The 23,859-nt window shown below is 38.2% G+C and overlaps 1 protein-coding gene across 1 annotated transcript in view; it reads left to right on the top strand.

Annotated features, from left to right (window-relative positions):
* Positions 1 to 23,859, top strand: part of wnk4b (WNK lysine deficient protein kinase 4b) — a 50,589-nt gene that overhangs the window by 3,205 nt on the left and 23,525 nt on the right. Inside the window, exons 2-4 of the mRNA XM_057346002.1 lie at positions 20,236 to 20,408; positions 20,496 to 20,716; positions 22,446 to 22,603. Of these exons, the coding sequence (XP_057201985.1) occupies positions 20,236 to 20,408; positions 20,496 to 20,716; positions 22,446 to 22,603 (552 nt within the window). The remainder of the gene's footprint in view (positions 1 to 20,235; positions 20,409 to 20,495; positions 20,717 to 22,445; positions 22,604 to 23,859) is intronic.

Raw genomic sequence — 23,859 nt, 5'->3', positions numbered from 1 at the left:
GTAGTTGTGTAATTCATGGCTCCACGTGGCCCAGCTGTGAGGTCTGATATTGTATACCCTGTGGAGGGGAAAGGGGTGGAAATGGCAGGGCTCATATGTCTGTCGAGTGATGGGACAGGATAGAGAGAGACTTTAATTGACAGGTCAGACGGTATGAGGCTATTGGACCTGGAGGAAGCAAGTCAAAGTGTGTAACAGATGGTCTGTGGTGTGTTCATATCCAGCTCAGGGGCATCCAGTTCTGCAAGCCAGTTAGTTTAACGTATTCAAAGAAACTCGAAGCTGAACCATGTGTGAAATTACTTTTCAAATAGCTGAAAATGTAACCGAGTTGATCCCAGTTGTGCTCAGTTTTTTTCTTTGTGATAAAATTAGATTGATATAAATGGAACTATTAAAACACAATGAACCATTTTTCAACCCTTTTGTTTTATACATCTTATTTATGGCTGCACTCTTAAATAGAAAGAAACATTCGCGCTTCCATGAAGAAGCGTTCAATCAAAGGTTCTTTAAAGAACCGTCTCTTGCTTACTTTTTTATAATCTGAAGAACCTTTTTTCACCATAAAGAACCTTGGGTTATGAAACCATTTAGACAAAATCGGTTCCTCTGTGGCATTATGTCAAAGTACAAAATATATTTTTATATATACAGTATTATATTTTATGATATATTTAATTGGAAAATTTATGCTCCAGATTTAATTGAGTTAATGTCCATTATAGTGGTTAAGTAATCTGAAATTGGGTAAATTTCATGAGAAATGTTTAAATTGATATTAAAATATTCAATAATATTCACTTTTGATCGCAGTCTCGGCAAATCTGAGCTCAGCTTGTGACATTGTTGATATTTTTTTTTAAACTCTAATCAAGACATTTTTGAGATTTCTGGCCTTTTTCTCAGAAGAGAGTCGCAGGGACTGAACGCGAAGTTTTTTGGCACTACGTTTCATTGATGTCTTGAAGAAATCATTGTAATCTTTGATTTTCCTTCTTGGTTTGTGACTTTGAAGATGGATTAACCAAGAAATGAATTCACTACCAAGTATACGTCATGTGTACCAGCGAAGCACTGCCTCCAGTGTTTGCTTTTCAAACCCAAATGAGCTGCTTTTCATACCTAAATAGTCACTTCTTCCATTCCCTGTGTCTGTCTGTGATGTAAGGTTCATTGAAGACAAAACTACATTAGCACAAAAGCTATATTCTGAAGGAGACTCAAACCCATCCTAATCCAGTTGCATGTTTCTAACACAGCAGGATTTTACTGGCCCATCTCGCTTGTTTCACACCTATTATCTTGCATATTCCATAGAAGTCGGTCATGAATTACAATCATGAAAGATAACAACAGCTGGTTACAAGAAGGTTTGTTGTCCCAACACATTATTAGAGAACTGAGAACACGTCCTGCTTCGACACACATTCTGCTCTTGAATGAAACTCCACCCTAAGATGTCATGACTGACTGTTTTGTCATTCATGATGATTAAAGACTACGTCCTAAAGCCACGCTGTGGCATCTATCGCACAGCACATCAGTTTTAACCAAGCTGCAGGTGCCCTGTTACCTGCTTTTTTGTGATATTTTAATGAGACGGATGAATCCACTGCTACTTAGAAATGTACCTTTTTATTGAAAAGTGATTTATGCATTAATGTAGATTTCTGTATCGTTGTAGATGTTTTCTGTAATCTTAATGATATATTTGTGATAATGCTAACTTAATAAACAACATTGCCTAATAAACAACAAAGTTTGCTTGGCAAAAAACAATGTTAATGTATGTAAATGTATTACTCTAGGAAGCCAAAAGAACGTTTGGAGTGTGCTCACATTTGTCGTCACAGTGCATGGGTGGTGGCTAGATTGTTGCTAGGGTGTCAGCCGTGGTTGCTAGGTTGTCGATGCTGGTTGTTAGGGGGATGCGTACTGATCCACGTTTAACGAATCTGCCCCCGGATCTCCTGGATCTGCATCCCTCCTTCAGTGTATGTCTACAAGGCGAAAAATCTCATTTTTATCACTTTTAGTACGAGTCATCAAATCTCAAAGCTGCACAAAACATGACGCATTTGTCTGTACGTTCACGATTTAGGTGCGTATTATTTCTTCTAACTGACAGCGATGTTGATCACCCACTGAATTATCAGCATGTATTATCTCATTAGGCACGAGAGTGATGACAGATGAACCTAATGATGTTACCGTTTCATTGTAGATCTAGAAACAAAGACAGACGTGTTGGTTCGACAGTGATACAAGAGCAAATGCAGCATTCTGTGGAATGTATTTAAGCGTGTACTAATTTGTGGCTGAGAACGTGAAAATTAAATTAGCCAAATATATATAACAAACAAACACAGGAGTCATGGGATATGTGTTTGTTGTTTGTAAACCTGTGGCACATAGATTCCATATGGGCCTTCTCATCAGCATCTAGAGATGATGCTGTATATAACCTCAGTTATTTTATTTCCCAAGAAATTAAATCTAAGAGTCTTCTGAGAACCTTAAAAGCTCTTTCTGTGTTTAAAGTTATACAGTTTGAAACTAATCATCAGTTATAATTGAACAGCCTTGATGAACTGTTCAGTGTAGGGCATTATGGCCTGGTTTCACAGACACGGCTCAGTTTAAGCCAGGACTATGCCTTGGTTGAATTAAGATATTTATGTGGCGTTTATAAAAATGCCCTAGAAGAATACAGTACTGGTCAGCATCTTGTGACAAAGCAATGGCACTTATATATTTTAAGATATATCTGGGCAAGTTATATTCAGTTTAGACAGGTCACACATTCATTTTAGTCTGGGACTAGCCCTAAAGGGCTCAGCATACTACATAAGAAATCGAAAAACGTCCGTCTGTGACCTGATTTCGAACCAAATCTGGTCCAAACGACAATTCGTTTCACTAGTTCGCAGCAGCAAACCAAACAGAACTTTCCGGGAAAGTTTGTGTTGACCGGTAAACACACTCGAGCCACCGTTGGTCCATGGCCATTACGTAATAGGTGGGTGTGTTGTTTGTGTGGCCACGTGCGCAGAGGCTATTTGCATACGTCATGTAAACCCCGCCTCCAGAGACAAAGGAGTGTTGGATTGTTCGAAAACACTATACCGTCTCTCAACGTTTTCGAGCTTCGTTTTACCCCAAAACGCAGAACGAAAGCGAAATTCGCCTGGACTATGCTGAGCCCTTGAGCCTTGTCTGTGAAACCTGACCCATAACCTTTAGTGTACTCTGAAGGTGGTTTTCCGTTTCCTTGGCTTGTCTGAGTACAAACAACACCTGCAAATGATATCTATTGTATGTGTAAACAAGATACTCAACCAGACAAAACGCAACACGTGTGAATGTACAGTCAGAGGTATTTATTGCATAAATTGACAGACAAACAAACAGTAACGTTATATTACAAAACAAATCGCGTTGCAAACCTTCTGAATTGAAGCCAGAAATACATTTAGACGAAGATTATCCATGTATGCCCAACAGGCTCTCACTAAATCCTTGGTGTTTCGAGTCAGATCCGTGGGCGTGGCTTGTTGGTTTTGACTAAATCCTTGGTGTTTCAAGTCTTACGAAACTTTACCCTAACCCTAACCTTACTCTAACCATCTAAACTACCTATGATTGTTAAAATTGATGAAAAAACACGTTTGGGTGATGACGTCAGACTCAAAACACCAAGGATTTAGTGAGAGCTGTCGGTACACGATCTGGGATGCCTGCACGATCCGTCCGCGCATGCGCATAATGACGTTGTAGAAAACGCGCATGCGCAAATGATAATTCTGTTTTGCGACGATTTACGACACTGCACGATCTGTTCCACGCTTGCGCACCTTTCTACCGCGACTTTCACTACTGCCCACCTCTGGTCTCATGTCACTTGTGTGTGCAAACTATGCGTTCTTTCAAGTCATTTCCATTGTCATTTTGAAATACTCTGTAACGTATCCCCAGACGTGTTTGTAGTTCTTTCTTCATGTAAGTGCAGATAGTCTAGGCAGAAATGCATATTATGTTCCTTATTGTCTTCTGTAAACACCATTGAAGGGATTATTTTCCTCATTTAGATTATATAGATAGATATATTAGCCTATGTATACTGTATGGGAGGCAAATCCTGCCAAATTTAAATAAATTAATTAAACGATGAAAATGAAAACCAGATTAGCAATTTCATTATACACAACTGCGCGCACAATATGTGCCAAAATGAAAAATAAAATGAAATGATTTTCAATGCGTTGTCCCTGTCAAATTGAAAAAGAAAATGCAATTTGTGATTTGACATTTAATTTTAACTAAAATCTCGAGGTAAGACTGCCAATATGAAAAATTGCAAAAACATTTTTTACAAAGGTTTTTATTAATGTTCACGCAATTATACTGACACAATTCAAATTAAAATGTAAAGTTTATTTTAAATGTGTGTTAAACCCGGAAATTCACAGGACGTGAAGATTTACTGCAGATGGTGCTCATTTCAGCGTATTTTCCTCATAAAAATCGATCATTTGACCTGTGTACACTTGGAATATTTGTACGTTTTTAATAACACTTGTGACTGTTTTATATGCTGTGTTTTATGTTTTACAATAAATAAATGGGTTACGTTGTTTGCTCAAAATGCGTGAATGGTGTAATTTGTAATGTAAATACAGTTCATCTTGACAGTTTAAAGTGAAAATCACTCTCCAATACGTGTCATCATTGCAAAATGATAGCGCAGTATATAATTTTATAATGACGGTAGACAAAAGCTTCTCCTTCTGCCGGTAGAGGCGCTATTTTAGGAAACGCTCCACGGGGTCGTATTTGGGGAATGTTGAAAACGACCAATGGGGTCGTGTGAGTTGGAGGACTTGTTGGTAAATAAGGCTTTAAAGTCTGTTTCACAGTGGTTACATGAGACCTGTTGGTACTTTAAACAACCCCCAGCTTCTGCCCTTGTAGCTTAAGACTGGCTGAACCAGTCACCTAGCACAGGGAAACAGTGTTTTAGTATGTCTAAAAGTCAACATTTTAGGATTTTAGGTTTATACGTGACCCTAGAGTCTGTTTGTGAAAGAGAAAGCCGTGAGATTATGAGCACATGCAAAACAGGTGAAGTGTTTGTAGATGGTGTCTTCAGGTTATGCTATTGGGGCTCGTAAAACTGGTTGAAAATGAAATCTTTCTTGTGTTAGTGACCTATGCGCTAAGTATGATGCATTTATAGACTGCACTGAACGTCTTGTTTTACAATGAACACAAAAAAGCAATGAGAGCTTTTGTGAACTTATCGATTGATTTGCCAACATTTGTCAACTTGTGACATAGGACCTTTGAAGGCTATTAAGAGTCATGTTTAAAGCACTTAATAACAAATGAAATTATTACTTATTATTACTGAACAGACAGATATTCTTATCACGAGCTCTGTTTACATTTTCTGGTGGAGTTAATTTTTCCCTGAGACTGGTCTATTGTTGTGGTATACCTTTTATCAGATAACCTGCACCTAAATGACAAATAAATCAAACAGCGGTTGGCTTTTTTACGTGCATGCTGTTTACCAAATATCACAAGTCTGCCTACGTAAGACCAGGTTAGAAATTCACCGCTGTTTCCCATAAAGTGTCTTGGGTTCAACGCTTGGCTAAACAAGACTGAAGCAGTTTTATTGGCATTTAGCATTTGGCCACTAGAATGTTTAGTTTAGTCTTTTCTTCCTGTCTGAAAATATGTGAACGTTTCCAGTGTCCTCTGATGGGAACATTTGCCAGATATCATGTGTCAGAGAGGAATCAGCAGGATTAGTAGCAAGTGAATGTGGGATATTCATACACACACAAGTGATGCTATCGCATGTAGATCTGCTGTTGTTGGAAGGTGACCAGGACAAGATTTCATGTATGTGAGCACTAGTGTCTGTGCTGTTGTATTTTTCAGCTTAGTTCCTATAGTGCTTCCTCAAGTTCAAGCTTTTTTGTTCTGCCCTTTTGTCTACATGATTGTGTAAAGTCAAGTCACTTATATTGTTTCGAAGCTTTTATTGTAACTCTCTGTACTTTCGTTTGTAAGGATGTTTTGAGATTACACCCCACCTTGTGTCATCATTCTCCAAATCCGTAATTTACAGTAACCCTTATGAACCAAAAACATATGGGAACATACTAGAGAATGTGTTACAATATATCGCCGCTGTCCTTCCGAAACCTTGGATGTCCAAATGAAAAAACACTGTACTTTTTAAACGATTAAATACCATGTTTTCAAAGTTGACAATCACTTTTGATACATGTTATTGGTTATTTGCAAAACAGTGACAAATGTTGGACTTTAAAGGCAGTCCTGCATGCTCAAAAATTTGCACAGAGACGTTCTCCAAAATTAAACAGAAGTTTTATTATCAGATGTAAAAAGGTAACAAAGCTTTGGGTTGTCAGACGTTCTCCTCACTCCACCACAAGCCAACAACACCAAATATTCAAAAACACCCATATTTATTAAGTATGTGACGCTCGTATCTTCTGACTCCTCCTCTGCCTTATAAGGAGTGCTGCTCCCTTTCCACCAATCACCGTGAAGTCCTTTTTCTTAGTTCCTGTAAAATAACATTTCAAAACGTATATCCTGTGGTCAATCGCCAGTCCTGAGGAATGTTCTCCAGGACAGTTTCTTTTGGGGAGTGGTCTCCTAGAAACAGTTTCTTGTGGCCGGACAACATACCAACATTCTTAACATTCTTTTAGTAAAAAGAAAACACTCAATCATCTAATGTTTTTAATTATATAGCGTTGTTTCTTAATCCTATGATTCATTAAAACACATCACAACTCATGATTATACTTAAAACATATGCAGTGGATTGATTCATAACAATTTTATGTGAAAAACACTCTTTGTGTGTGTGTGTGTGTTGATCTAGATAATTTATGGCTCCAACCCCCATTTGCCACAGTAACTATTTTACTGAGTAAGATAGCAAGCACATGACAAAATCACACAGCTTAATGATTTAATGAAAGAAAACACTTATTGATTATATTGATATTTAAATCATACTTTTTATATGAATAATATTCCCACACAAACATAAAGGGTGACTAATAATAATGATTTATGGCAAAAAATAAAAATCACAAAATCTTGAGATACAACGTTTCAGAAGCACAGTAGCGATATTAAACAAAACATTTTCATATTGAAACCAAGTGCTTTTATTTTGCAATTTATTAAAAAGTGGAAACTCCTTATTTAGTATTCATTATACTGTAATATATTAACCATGTATTATTCTATATGTTTAAAAAATTAATTAATATATTGACAGTTCATTTAAAGGGAATAAATTAATATGTAATACTATAAAATAAAGGTTAAAAGAAACAAGGTCACCAAAGATTTGTCACATCTCAGCTGGATCTTAGCAGGACTTTTTAATGTGTCAGGACGTCAAAACGCTATATTTATTTGTTAGTTTGTAAGTTTATATATTTTGTTCAGTTTGCTTTGACATCTTTGGCTCAGGTCTTACTGTAGTTCTCAGTTCATGGAAAGAGTCCAAGATGTACATGTTTAATACACGCAAAATTCCTTTATATTCTTTCAGTGACCAGGAACTGTCGGTTACCAGCAATATGAACCAATATCTCTTTTTGTGTTCCTCAGAACATGATGGGAAATAAAAATATTACACAATTTTCAGTATCTTCAATATCTTGCTCAATTCCTTCTACTCTCTGATCTGATTCATACTTGTGAACCATAAATGATACTGGTCTCTGCGTATCTTATGACAGAAAGTTCCTGTTAATATTGATTCATAATGAAATGCAGTGATGGTGCTAATAAATGATTTGGTTCACAGGTAGACCTGTTTATTGTGACACAAGGGCTTGGGTTATTGGTTCAAGTAGCTGTTGAAACAAGCATATATTTCTCCTGTTGCGCAGATGCTCACAGTAAGGTTTTCATTCATTAAAGAACCTCTTAGCCCACTTACACATCATTTCAGTGAGAGAGCCTTCATTAGGATGAGCAGTTTTGAGACTTGACACTCCTTTTCAATAAGATAATAACAGGTAATGAATGTTTAATGCACTTCCCTTTGGGGAATTCTTTTTAGAAAGATAATTATTTCATAATTTCACTATAATAGCTGATATTAGCAGAGTTAAACTGACTCCGGTCTCTCATCATTAACAAGCTATTAGACCTAAATAACAGGCTGTGATGCTGTTAGATTAGTATAAAACTGCTATTATTATAATAATCCTTGGTGGAATCGTTATGGTTATTTCTAAAATGCACTTCCAATAGATTTTGTATTCATGTCCTCTTTGGAAAGTTGATCCTTGAACCCTCTTTAGTTAAAGGTGCTCTGATTTATATTGATTGAATTTAGTGTATGTCGCTGTTGCATTTAAATCCTTATTGCTTTTCAAATTGTTATGTTTTAAAACTGAAATCTGTACCTTTTTTATTAACAATAGATTAGTTATCAATCTTGAATATGTGAGTCATTCATAATAGAGGACAGGAGGAAAACAGAGGAAGTGTAAAGGTAACATATCATGGAAAGCAGGGGTTTGCTATTCTAAAACTGGTTATTTTCAGCGATATAGTTGGGTTAAAGAGGCAAACCCAACCGTTGGGTTATATTTATATTTATCTATGATCGATTGTTTTAGCCCATGGTTGGGTCAAATATGAACAGAGTTCAACGGTTGGGTTCGTCCCTTTTTGACCTGATCATGGGTTGAAAATAACACAGCATTATGTAAAATATTATTATTAAGATCTTAAAATTTAGAGTTTGATGGCGTGTGTAGACACATCTTTGTAAGCTATCAGTCACAGGTCTGTTTTACACTTAGTTCCCACGCAGACTTTCCACCCATCAGTATTAAATTGCTTTGCTAAAGGGTTGGACACACCCCCTCTTTATTAAAACTGTGAGTCATGACTCCTTCCCTCTGGACAGATAGTACTATGAAAAATTATTTATAAATGAACAAGAGTCATTTGTCCTGGTAGATTTATATAACTACCTTGAATTGCCACTGTGGGCCATGCGTGTGGTGACGATCATTCAAACTTTGTTTGTTGGGCTTGCGGACGAAAGGAAGCGTGTGAAAAAATGTGAATAACTTTTATATAATTTCACAACCATAATCATTGTTTAGAGAGAAGAACCAGAGATGCTAAACAGACGACTTTAACAAAACTTGAGTTCATGTGATGCTTAGACTGTCTTTATCTGTCTTTCCTTTCTACTGGATTTCTACTGGATAAACAGCAGATTATTTCAGTGTTTGTGATGCTTTGGTTCTTCTACTTATTCTAAATCTACAATACGAGTCTAGTGGACCCATAGCTTGTTTTTATTGAATCCATAGTATCTTAATGGTAGAGTTTATGAAATTTAGCTGCATCTAGTGGTGAGGTTGCGAATTGCAACCAACGGCTCACTCCACCCCCCTCCCCTCGAAGCACTACCGTGGCTCTCACAGAACTAAGATGCCACGTTTTCACTTCTTTGCTGAAGGAGATAATGTATTTACGAAACGCGCTCTGTAGAGGAGTTTGTCCTTTTAGGGCTACTGTAGAAACAACATGGTGAATTCCATGCAAGGGACCTGCGTTGTATAGAAATAGCTCATTCTAAGCTAATAAAAGTCTTATACACCTCTGAAGACATAGTTATGTACATTATATTGGATTTCTCTCAATAGATCTTCCACAAAATGACACACTGGACCTTTAAAGCAGTTAATATGTGCAAATCTTGTATGATTGCTCAACAGGCTCTTAAAAGAATAGTTCACTCAAAAATGAAAATCCTGTTCCACCCCAGATTTATTTAACCTCTCCAGCTAAACACAAACAAATCATTTTATAATTATTTTTTTTAGATGGTACTAAAAGGTAAACAAGCAGATCCACATGCTAAATTCAAATATGGTGGCGTGGCGATAACTTGTAATCACATGGGTTCTCGGACAACCAGCCATCAGACTGTCAGAATGGCTGTATTGAATGATATTTGAATTTGCACTGTCTGCTTTTTTACAATTCAGTTTGTCTAAATAAGCACAAAATATGAAGCTTTGTCCTTCACAAACGTATTGTTACACTTCAGGAGGTTATGACAGAATTTTTATGTACAGGTGAACAATTTCTTAAAGCGGCCCTAACACATGCGGTTTCTGCCAATCTCATATTAATCTTGAGTACCTATAGAGTAGTATTGCATACTTTGTATCTTCCAAGAGTATTTAGTTTGATCACATTTATAAACGATAGATACAACTGTACGTTTTTTTCCGAAAGCATACGGCACGTGCGGGGGGGAGGGGTAGGCTGAACTAAAGCACGTGCGCACCCATTGCCAACAAAACACACCGCATGCGGTTCATGTCCGGCATCTTTTAGCACTGGGACGGCTCCATATATCAGTTTCAAACGATCTCCAAATCCAACGTTATATCCACCGTTTATATAACATTCATCACCCAAATGCAGTGAACAAACAAACACCTGAACTTCGTGAACGTATGCTCTCTCTCTCTCTCTCTCTCTCTCTCTCTCTCTCTCTCTCTCTCTCTCTCTCTCTCTCTCTCTCTCTCTCTCTCTCTCTCTCTCTCTCTCTCTCTCTCCTGCACACAAGTGAAAGTGAGCATCTGCGCATGCTCCTTCTCCTGCTCTCCTTGCTGCCGCTTGGGCGTGCCGCATGCTTTTTCGGGAGAATTGTCCAATAAGGGACTAACAAAAATTGTTACGAAACAGTTTTATATGTTATACGAAAAAAACTTTCCGAAACCTGTACGATCGCTGGGGGAGTGTATTGAGCACAGAAATACTACGTAATACGCCCAACTCGTTTTTTGACAAGTTGACCATGTTAAGCATGAGAAGACAGCACGTTTAACATCGTAAAGAAGTCAGAATGCATGACACACCGTTGCAGCACCCCTTTAAAGCTACGGTCACATCAGCACTCTTTTTAACTTGGAAATTATTATAAGAATAGTGACGTATTTTAACTTCACACCTCCCCTCACAGTAAACAGATGCAAAAATGAACTACTGGAAAACAAGAAACCCTTGTGGTCCTGCCAGTGCTTTTTACAGCCTGCTGTTGCCAAAGCAGAACTTTTTGATCTCCATTACATGTGATCCTAATTCCTATGGCCCAACATCATGCAGCTTCTTTAATAAAAATGGATCATTTGGTTTTATCTAAAGATGCGTTTTTCTGCCTTCAGCTGATATCCAGGAGTACTTGATTATTGTCTGCCAGAGGCTCCAGGAAAATATAATAATAGCAACATCTAGGCATCTTGGATCTCTTAAACCCCTTAATAAATCTGTGAGCTTTATGAGCAAGATGCTGGTTTAATGAGACATTCCACACAGACAGCCTCCTCCTGTCCCTCAGGCAGGATTCATCCAAAGAAAAGGTAGGGCTCGTGCCAGGCCCTCGAGCGCTACTCACTTACTATCGTTTACAAACATGGACTTTGGAAAACAGAATTGAAACTAGTTATCAGTTGTGAAAGCCAAGAGAAGAAAAACAATAAAGCCCTTGCTGCCAAATACTACTTGATCAGTATTTTGCTTTTGCTTTCCAGGAAACTAAGCATCTAAACATCTAAACAACTAAACATCTAAACTAAAAATCTAAACATCCTTGAAACAAGGTACTTGTACTGGGGAAGCCAAGTATATTAAGTTCAAGATTTAAATGAAGACATTCAATTTATTTTTGTTACTTCATCAGCAAATTGTGTTTTCTTGCTTTAAGCATAAATCATTTTTTTTCCCTAAAGCAAGAAGCAAATGGTGTAATGTAATTTGAGATATATTCTCAAAACAAGTCCTGTCTTACAGTGTTATTCTCACATGTATTCTTCTTGTTTTAGAGGGTTTGGATATATTTGCAGGAAAGCAAAATTAAGAAAGATGAGAATAAGAAAGATTCTGATAATAAAAATTGTAATGAAGACAGACAAAAAGTCAGTAACAAATCCCTCACAATGACCACTCAAAACTAGTCTAAAACTAGCCCAATGGCCAATCAAACTAGCACAAAAATAGCAGTAATCAAAATATGCCACTCTCATACATAAAATACATATTTTACAGTGACTGTTATGCATTAGACACTTCAATCAATGGAAATAATTGTAGAGCAGTAATCATTGACATATTATATTTACATAAATGGAATGAAATGATCTTACCTCGAGATTTACAGCTGATGAACAAAATCCTATAGGAAATGTGGTTATCCTTTTTTTTAGAACTATTTGAATGAACTATTTACAGATTTATTGTCCGATTCAGTTTTATTACTGTTAGGTTAGAATATACATTTGATGGAGTAAATTAGTTCAATACACGTATTTAGGTCAACTACAATTTATGAATATGTCAAATTTCAGCCCCTTTTTTTTCAAAAAAAGAGTAGAGTTGGCAACCCTGCAAAAAATCATCTTTAAGTTTTAACATCTAGTTTTAACTCATGGATGAATTCAAAATGGTTGAATAACTGCAGTGAATCTTACTTTTACTTTAAGGGAATTTATTTGAAGTTTCCATTTTAATGGGTTAAAATGTTTTTGTCCAGTGTTTGCCCTCTTCTGTTCAGCTCTCTAGTTAATCTTCTCTGTTTGTGGTCAAACATCCTTCGTTTTTTCAGACCAATAAATCGTGCCACAGCAATTCATCAAATCGTTTATATGAGTTTAATAATGTGAAGTGAGAATCTCAGGCTCAACAAACATACCAGCACTGTAAAAAGGAGCAGCTATTTCCACACCTCATTGCCATCTTGTCAGTTTTAACTGTATGCTCTGTTTTTTATGACAGTGAGATTCTGTTCGTGGTGTTTTGACAATCCATAAATCAAGACTTTCGTAACATGTAGAGAGGTGGAGGAAGAGGAAGCGTCCATGGAGTTTTTAGATTGACCTGTCTCTTACGTAATAGAAAGACCATCCATCGTTCTTCTGGCTTGCTTGGGCATATTCCTGTCTGACAGATGATTTAAAACCAGAGAGAAATGCATTGCCATTGAGGAGAAGTGGAAAGATACATTTTTTGTACATTGTTTAGAGATTTTGTAGTACGTACTTGTCTTGCATTCTAAAATAAAAAGCAATGTTACAAAAGTCTGTATCTTATTGTAGTAGTGCCACGATCTATTCAAACTTATGTGATGTGTGAACGTCTGCTTTTAGACCTGTGGCTTGTAGTGAGATCTCATGTGAGCCAAGTGGGATCCATCATCCCACTTAAACCGACTGACATAAACCATGTAAACTGGCACCTAGAAAACATATGGATTACCATGGAAATGCATGCCAACCACTTTTTCATAGTTCACAACCACCATCTGAGATACCAGAAAGGAACCAGAGAAGTTTCCAGTAGTCCATCATAACCTTGGCTAAACTTGTGATCTTTTCGCCTACATTAGCACCTACTGTGTCTCAAACCACAGATGAGGTTCTTGTTGCAAAACTCGTGGCATCCAGTCAACGACCAAATAGATAGTGACGTCTCACTAATAGACTACATCATGAGCTAAGCCGAAAACTAGATGGCCGTTTGTCTTTATTATGTTATCCAAACCCCATGACATTAACCATTTATGTAGTTAAAGATAGATGTTATCATATTGACTTTTGAAGACAGTAAAACTGATGTCAGAACAGCAGGGGCTACGAACACAAGTTAGGTAACACTGGCATTCAGGGTCAAATATTTATTGAAGTGTGGGCTAAGAATACCAAGCCCACAGTATATGTGAAGTCTGATGACCTATGTAATATGACTACTTGCATGGACATGGTAACTGAATGAAGAGAGGAGTTTAATGTTAACAAGAGCGTAGGCAGAGATCATTCCTGTGTAATTGTCCATTTTTTACCGCATATGCATTAGAATATTGAGATCATGTGGGTGACACAAGTTTGAATTTGGCTTGCGACATTTCCCAAGCTTAGAGAAAAAAGTGAGATTGGAGAACATGGAAAATTTGTATTTTGAGTAAAAGATCCTATAATGTCAGAAGTAGGGATGTGGCGGTGATGGAATTTTCCCAACGGTTAATCGATGTGTAAAAACACCGATGGTACCGGTGACACCGGGGGTGAGGGGTTTGCTGTGGGGTGGTCGAAGATACGGCCGTGCGCATGACGCATTTTATTTTTACAAATATTTATTTTTGCCATTTTTTGCTTTATTTGTACAGTTAAGTGAGAGAGAGGACAGGAAGAGAAGTGGGAGAGAGAGAAGGGGGTGGGTTCGGGAAAGGACCACGAGACGGGAATCGTTAACAAATCACATCAAGCAAAAAATAAATAAGAAAGGAAATTAAAAAACTTTTACGTTAAATAAGTTGCCTATAATAACAAAACGAGTAATCACGGCGCACACTGTGCAAAAAACAAATGAATAAGAAACGAATAAGAAAGGAATAGCCTAAACGAAAAACGTTTATGTTAAATAAATGGCAAAGCACTGGCTTTTTAAAATTAGATCAACATTTTTTTAAGCTCTTCATGACAGTGCTTACATATTCTAATATGTTCTTTGACAGAAAAGCCTCTGACATCATCTTGTCAGTCAGCTCACATCACTCTCCTCACATGATGAGTGAAATCTAACTCCTGCTGCTGATCTTTGCTGCGTCACTTGTTCCTCTTACGCTGAATGCAGCAGCCGCGTTCAGATGTGCAGTCTGATCTTTAACTAAACTAAGCGATTTATTACTATAAAATTCAAAATGACGGTGGGGGTCGGTGCCGCGGTGGACAAGTGCTGTAATCGGTTGGCAGGTGGACACCGTGTATCACCGGAGACACGGACTATCTCAACAAGCCAAATGTCTCAGTTTGTTCGGCATTAATTCTCATTGCTGTTTAAGAAAAACATAGGCCATATCAAAGTGATGTAATTTGTGACTTCTGGGTCTCTTTTTGCATTACTTCTCTGGGTTCAAACAGATTGTGGTAAATATTTGTGTGTCTGTTTTTCAACCCAGTAATGCCTTGACGTCTCTGAATATCAGCGATTAAAAGCTGCTGGTCCAAACAATGACTTTGGCTGATATGTTTAAATTCCTGCAAACATTCTTATCTGTGATCTGGAAGGATCACATTTATTTTCATCAAAACCCATGTGATTTCTCATTACAGTTGCATTTGTAGAAAGTAACAGATAATTTCTGATATACAGTAGTTCACCTATTAAAAGAACTATAGGGCCATTAAAACAGCATTTTGTGCCACTCTTCTGGATCTTGATAAAGATCAGGTCCTCATAACCCCCCCACAAACACTATTATATCACAGCCATTTTCATTGCCGGACGCCGGTTTATGATCTGCGCTATAAGTGCACACTGCGTGCGCGTGTGGGTTCCCACGTCTGGAATACATTACAGGTCCACTTTAGCATCACGGCTGGTGTATGAAACCCCACCGCCAGTTGCAGATTCTGCATTTCCAGTTCTGCCATCGTTAACGTATCTCACGTGTAATATATATTTCACTTGTTTTCAACCCAGCGTAGGGTCCAGAAGGAACAAAGCCAGACGTTGGGTTAAATTAACCCGGCAAATGGTATATATGTGACCCAAGGTTGGGTTCATGTTTATTTTTGACCCAACGTTGGGGTGACAGTAACCCAGCATTTGTTTTTTTGTTAATCCTTTTTTTTGTTATAAGATCATGGTGCAATAGCGTTGCATAGAGGATCTATCTATAGAGAATTGTTTTTAACAGGGACATGGACATAATGTTACTGCAAAGTAGTTAGTTTGCCACACTTGATGGTGGATGAATTTGTAATAAAATTAGCTAGAAAAGAACATTCTCTCCTTTTCTGAACAAACAGCAGGGGTGAGAATTCAACAAACCACTTGTTTGGACGTTCCCAGTACAAGCATTAATAAGTAATACATTGAAGTCATGAGTTACTTTGCTTACTGTTACTGTGCGTTCAGACCGCCGCCGTCGAGAGCGTCAAAGTGGCCGGAAGTCATTCGTTTTCAATGTGAGCCAGCGGCGAGGAGCGGCGCGGCGCGTCTTGGCCGTTGAGGGCATCAAGGAGAGTTGAAATCAGGTCAACTTTATGGTAATGAGCTATGACGCGGTTCGGCGGCAACCAATCGGAACGTAGAAGTCCATCGCTTGAGATGATTCCAGAGAAAGCAGCCCTTTAAACTTTGGTTCCGACCACATTAGTTCCCAAGCAAAATGGAGAAGTTGGTAATTGCTGTGGCGGGTTTCCAAATCCTATACGACGCGTCCCTGTTTGCGTACAGGGACATAAATAAAAAAATGATGCGTGGACCAAGGTGTCTGAGATTGTTTGTTTTCCTGGTGAGTTGCTGATGATGTGCATTAACGTTATAAATTTTCTGTAAATAAGCGGGAATTTCATGCTAACTTTAGCGCCAGAGCTTACAAAACAGAATATTAAATAAACTATTTATATGCAACAACAGAACGCTTGTTTTCCAGTGGGAATGAAATTAATTTGCTCAAAAGAACACTGCTTTGACCAACTGCATTAAAGCTAACGTTACACTTCGACCAGGAGAGTTTGTAATGTAGGTTGCACACAAATTAATGTTAATTAAAGACCAAGGCTAGTAAATGTCTCCTATAATGTTGAAAATAGACTAGCACTTAACCATGAACACAAAAGCCACACCACACAAATGGCGTTTAATTGGTTTATTTCGTTAGCAAACGTGTAACTACAAATAAAGTTCTTTCCACCGATCAATCTCTTGTGGTCAGTCTGCACAAGATCATCAAGCTTGTTTGCTTGCGGCCCCTTTAAATACAAGATAAGACTTCGATCTACGTCAGAGCGTCAGCGCGCCCAAGACTCTTTCTACAGCTTTGTTGGCAGGGCGGCCAGAGCGATTTTTGACGCTCTCGACGGCGGCGGTCTGAACACACAGTTACAGCGTCATGCAGGGGGTCGTATCTTCCTCCATAGCTGTCGGTGGGCTCTCTTAATGCAAACTTTCTTGTACAGTTAAGCAATGTAAGGAATTCCCTCAAATAAATCAAATGCAGTCTTGCACATTCCAGACCAGAACTGTGCAAAAATGGAGGATTTATTTGAAGCTCTTGGGAACAAGTTCTGTAATTCATCTCAAACGCTTTATTGAAAATGTTCCCTCAGCGCTTTTCTTTTTAACTTCAGCTATTAAATGACACTATAGCTGCTTAGAAAAAGGCTCAGTTTTCTCCTTCCTAAACATGTCAAACTCAACAGTGGACCGTGTGTTTCTCACTGGCTCACCATTAGCGGTGAATACACTGAACTAAATTGGCAGCTATAGCTACGGTATGAGCCAGTCCACCAACCACCAGCATTGGGCTTCTGCCACAGATTTTATACTGTGAGGGGAAACCAGTATAGACACATTTTTTAAAGAAATAGCCGGTGTAGATTAGAAAACCATGTTGGTTTTCCAAACATGATATAGAGAACCAGAAAACCAGGATGGATTCTTCATCCATTGAGACAATGTTGTGTTACATATTTATATTAAGTGACTTTTTTCTCTGAAAACATACTCTACTAAGAGTTTATTAAAATTATTTATAGAAGATAGCTGTGATAAATAATTGTAATGTCTGTTTGATCTAGAGGAAAGTTGGGGTTGAGCAGAGAGAGTGACTTACCCACAGGCGTTTCTCCAGAGCTTTGGATGGGTTCATCCCGAAATAGCGCCGTCAGACGTAACAGCATTTCTCAGCAGCTCTGTGTTACACATACGACACTGGATCCTCCATCATGCCTTACTTCATGCTTTAGCATTACTCTCATTACAGTACTCTCAACACACTCACACTCTCTTACTCCAAACCTGTCAAAATCGTCCTCAGCTGCCCGGGTTACATAACCAGCCCTCTGTGGCCCACATTCTGTGTCCCAGTGTATTTAAGCTCTGTCAGTAAGGCCCAAAGGAAAATGTTGTTTTAACTTTTAAAAAACGTTTCTCCTAAAATGATTAATTTAGGCATATTTTAAACGTATATGGCTATAAAATGTGTCAATAGCATTGCTCAGATAATTTGGTATTGGAAGATTTTAACATGAAATAGTTAATTTCATATTGAATTATTTGACTTTAAAGGTCCAGTGTATGAAATTTAGTGGCATCTAGCGGTGAGGTTGTGAATTGCAACCAATGGCTCACTTCACCCCTCACCCCTCCATTTCGAAGCATTATACATGCTTAAATAGGACTAAGATGTTGTTTCGTTTTTTGTTTCTTTGCTGAAGGAAATAACGTATTTACAAAACGTGTTCTGTAAAGCAGTTTGTCCATTTAGAGCTACTGTAGTAACAACATGGCGAATTCCATGTAATGGGAACTGCGGTGTATATAGATAGAAATAGCTCATTCTAAAGTAATAAGAACATAACGCTTCATTATGTAAGGTCTTTATACACCTCTGAAGACATAGTTGTGTATATAATATTGCATTTCTGTCAATAGATTATGTAGGCCCACAATAGTCAGTGTTGGCTTGCGCCTCCAGACCAACACATCATTTACACATGAACTCATTCTGGACACTCAGTTCTCTGTTCTTAAAAGCACTGATGTGTGTTTTTCATGTATAGCTGTTTACACTTTAACAACACTCTCTAACAACCATGAGTACGGGGCAGTCATCGGTCCGGTCGACCTGTTACCTGTCTCAGGGGCCCTCAGGTTGTTGGCACCATCTGGATTGTCATGTGTGGAACACGTCGAGCAGTCTAGTGAGCCAGCATTGGAAACTTAAACAAACTCAGGGTTGCCGTATGTGTTTTGACCAACAGCTTCTGTCAACTTAATCGCTGGCAGAATATTGTGCCATTTAAAGCCCCAAAGCATCAAATCGAAGCAGAATGAAGGGACTGTCAATTTTTCCATGTGCGTAAGAGATTCTTTCAGGGCAAACTGGGTGCCAGGCTGAGGATTGAGCTTGTGTTGCATGCTTGATGTTTTATAAACACAGAATAGCTGTTAATGCAATCCAGTCAGTTGTTTTGATTTGACACGTAAAGCTTGTGAGGTCGTTCTCAGTTGGCACTTTATTTAAAACAATTCTTTCTGTTGTTTTAGGGTGTTGCTGGTGTTAATGTTTGAGATTTCGGGTGTGTAAGTATGGATTATGTGTGTAAAGAAAATGTGCCCATGGACGCTATGTTTGTGCAGTGAGAAAGCACACAATGTCTTATCACTGACATTCAGGGTGTTGCAACAAACACCTTTGGCCTTGTGTCAAGGTGGATGTGCCAATTAAACTCGCTGTGGTAAAAAACACTTGAAAATAAAAATTCTGTCCTCATTAACTCACCCAGAAGTTGTTCCAAACCTATACATTTTCTTGTTGTGCTAAACACAAAGTAAGATTTTTGGAGGAATGTTTGTAACCAAACAGTTCTGGGCACTATTGACACTACCATAGTAGGAAGTAAAACTACTATGGTAGTCAATGATGCCCCAGAACTGTTTGGTTTACCACATTCTTTAAAATATCTTCTTTTGTGTTTAACAGAACAAAGAGATTGATATTGCTTTGGAGCAACTTCAGGGTGAGTAAAGGATGACAGGATTTTCATTTATGGAGCGTTTCATTCCCACAAGAATATGTGAATAGGGTACTGTATATGGATAATTTCACAGGTTTTTTGACCTCAATGAATTAATCTAGTATAATTGGAAACCCATTTGCTCTTAAATTAACCACTAACCTTGACAGCCTTTGTTGTTTCAGGAATAGCATTCCGGTAAAACAATGAATAAAATCTCAACACTTACCTCTCCCTGAACTCAGAGGAATGTTATAGGTTTGTAAGAATTCAGATTAACCCTTAACTCTTAACCATCTATTGGTAAAGAATGTTATTCCTGGACCAAAAATGTTAAGTCAACAAATATTTCTTATTGGGCAAAATATTTTGCATTGCATTGAAGTGCATTAGCAGCTTAAAAGGAAGGACTAAACTGCAAAACAAAGATATTTATTTTAAAAAATAGCTAAACAAACCCAGCAGCAATGACTTCCATTCTACCCTTTGACGACCCAGTTATTCAACTTCTACTTGAGTTCACACCTGTTCCACGAGTCACAAAATGTTCAGAGTTCACCCTCATGCAGGACTAACCCGTACATTTCTTTGATGTCTGTTTTGACAGACCAGGAGGCTGACGAAAGTGGAGCGGCAGCGTTTCAGCGAAGAGGTGGAGATGCTCAAATGCCTTCAGCATCCAAACATCGTCCGTTTCTACGACTCCTGGAAGTCCACCATGAAAGGCCACAAGTGCATCATACTCGTGACAGAGCTCATGACTTCAGGAACCCTAAAGACGTAAGTTCACTTCCGTAAAATTGCTCTCCATCAATTGCAAACAGACATCAAAAAGCTGAAAGGGTGTCTTGTTTGTATTTGCTGTAGGTACCTGAAAAGGTTTAAAGAGATGAAGCTCAAGCTTCTGCAGCGCTGGAGTCATCAGATCCTCAAGGGTCTTCATTTCCTGCACACACGAACGCCTCCCATAATCCACAGAGATCTCAAGTGTGACAACATCTTCATCACGGGCCCCACAGGATCTGTTAAGATCGGTGATTTGGGTCTAGCCACACTCAAGAGTGCCTCATTTGCCAAAAGTGTCATCGGTGAGTTAAAATCTGTCTTAAATATTCACAAAATTTGCTCTAGAGATTATAACATTGACATGTTTTAGAGTCACCAATGTTTTTGGAGACAGACAAACACACAATTTAATGTGTATTGTATAAACAAAACTTGTCTGTACATATCCAGCATATTATTATTTAATCCTTTGGAAAGTTACGGTACTTCAAACAGCACAACCTCTACAGTACTATCAGATTGTTTGTTTACTTTTCATGTCGTATTTATGACACAAGTGCTTGACACCGAATTATCTCCTTACAAGATGCAGTTCCTGCAGATATCACGTTATCTTACTGTTGGCTTTACATGTCTTAAAATCCGATCTGTTCAAACCCAGATTAAGTTCACTGACATGAATAAGTAAATGATGTTACCAGATACAACTGTAAAACATCTACTTTAACTAACCAAAAGCTCAAGTCTGAGACTCAAAGGTGGTCTGAAGTGTTTGTGGAAATTGAAAAGGCATTAGCCTTGAAAGCAAATGAAATGTATTGAAATGTATTGTGTATGTTTGCTGGATGACTGCACACTTAACAGACGGACACTTTATGGATCGGGCCTTGTTTGTGACCTTGCGTTTTATTGCACTGTGATCGCTCTTTCAGAGTTTAGGAAACTTTATTGTCTCCTTTGTTTCAGACGTTAGAGTTTTCATTTCAGTCATTTCTACATTTTAATGTACAGACACAAAAGGGACGTTTAGAATTCACATTGATAGACCAAATGATTTTGGAAGAATTTGATGAGAAAAACTCGAGGATGAAATCTCTGAACTGTGATTGCAGATTTTCGCATATTCTTGAAACCAGTGTTGGATGGTACTTTCAAGCACATTTAAAAAAAATCTGTATTTTATGAAAGTGTTTTTTAAGATTTTTTGGGGAAAAATACTAGATTTTTAAAATGCACTTAAAGATCAGGTATCACACTCAGTTTCTGCCAATCTCATATTAATCTTGAGTACCTATACAGTAGTATTGCATACGTCGTATCTTCCAAGAGTGTTTAGTTTGATCACATTTATAAAAGAGAGATACAGCTGTACGATTATTTCCGGAAAAACACGAGCTGCTGGAGGCTGGCAGTGAGACGTAAATACAGCACCAGCACACAACAGCACGAGCACACAATTATACACGTACGTGCCGATTGCCAACAAAACACAGACATATGACTTAGTTTCACTTACCCCGTGCAGTTCATGTCCTGCATCTTTTAGCACTGGGACTGCGCCATCTATCAGTTTCAAACGATCTCCAAATCCAGTGTTATATCCACCGTTTATATAACATCCATCACTGAAATGCCGTGAACAAACAGACACACCTAAACTTCACTATCGCAAGAGTAACGAGTAACCAGCAGCAAGCAGCGCAGACAATCTTGACACAACGCACACAATCTTGATGGCAAGCGGGTCTCACTCTTCGGTTAACACATACACGTTTCATAAATACGTTATTACCTTCGGCAAAGAAGCAAAAACACGATCTTAGTTCTGTGCAGCCAGCGTAGTGCTTCGAAAGGGAGGGGGGAGGGGTGGAGTGAGCCATTGGTTGCAATTTGCAAACTCACCACTAGTTGCTGCTAAAATCGCCACATTGCTTCTTTGAAGAGATCTCACTGGTTTAGTCCAGATGGGTTGATGTAATGTGTTCTCTAACAAACGTTTTTTTGTTGGCTTTGTTCGTTATTCCCACACAGGAACCCCAGAGTTCATGGCTCCTGAGATGTATGAGGAGAAGTATGACGAAGCTGTGGATGTTTACGCCTTTGGCATGTGCATCTTGGAGATGACCACGTCAGAGTATCCTTACTCAGAGTGCCAAAACGCTGCACAGATCTATCGCAAAGTGACCAGCGTAAGTCAGTCCTCACACTTGTATTACAACGGTGACACAGATGTCACAGCCCTGGGCTTAGATTTCAATGCAAGCTATTTACTGTTCTGAGATAACTCTGCCGGGTTTAGATCACACTTTTCCCACTATTTTTTATTTAACTACACGTATGGCTTTCAAACACTCATTTTAAAGATCCGCCCACTAATTCTGTTCTATCTTTACTCTTACACACCCAATTCATTGGCTTTCTCCCATTTTAAAGCTTCATCTAGAAGAGAGTTACGACTCCACTAATTGATGTTTAGGGCTTTATGAGAGTCTCTATGAATTTCTTTACATCAAGGAGAAAATTATTGTGTCCCTCTTGAGCTCCATTACAGACTTATGATAAATCAACTAAACTGGAATCAACCTGGATTCAGTGTGATTTCTAACCACAGCACAGCAATCTATGATTATTTCCATTGCACTTATATGTGCAATGCACTGTAACCACAATTTTGGGTGAGCATCCAGTTGCATGATTACAATCTCTTCCATTATGCCTCTTACTGTACTAGGAATGACTGTTTAAGAGTCCAACCAGTCAGTGTGTTGACATGGATAATATACAAAGGAAAATCCACACAGTTTTACAGTTGTAGAACAACACTAGCAGCATTGTTAAACAAAGAATCCCCTACAGGAGATTTATTATTTTAGTGGGAAACCCGCCGATTTTCCCATTTTATGTTCCTAAAACCTCACATAATAAAAGGACTGTAAGTCTTTTTTCCCCAGTCATGATACATTTAATGGCCAGCACATGTTGAGAAAACACTTTCAATGCGATGTTTCTAGCACTCACATGGATTGTTACCATCTTCCTACTGTATCAGTTAGCTTAAAGAAACAGTTCACCCACCCAAAAAAAATTCTGTCATCATTTACTCACCCTCAAGTTGTTCCAAATCTGCATAAATTTTGTTGTTCTGATGAACACAGAGAAAGATATTTGGACGAATGCTTGTAGCCAAACAGTTCTTGGCCACCATTGACTACCATAGTAGGAGAAATGACAATGGTAGTCAAAAGTGCCCCAGAACTGTTTGCTTTCCTACATTCTTCAAAATATCTTCTTTTATGATCAGCAGAACGAAAAAACATTTAAAGCACTTTTTCCTTCTATGGTAGTCAATAGTGGCCAAGAACTGCCAAGAAATTTATACGGATTTGGAACAACTTGGGGGTGTGTAAATGAAGACAGAATTTACATTTTTGGGTGAACTGTTCCT

The sequence above is a fragment of the Triplophysa rosa genome, linkage group LG11 (assembly GCF_024868665.1).
Source record: "Triplophysa rosa linkage group LG11, Trosa_1v2, whole genome shotgun sequence".
In the NCBI taxonomy this organism is placed as follows: Eukaryota; Metazoa; Chordata; class Actinopteri; order Cypriniformes; family Nemacheilidae; genus Triplophysa; species Triplophysa rosa.
This window is presented reverse-complemented; position numbering and strand designations above follow the sequence as displayed.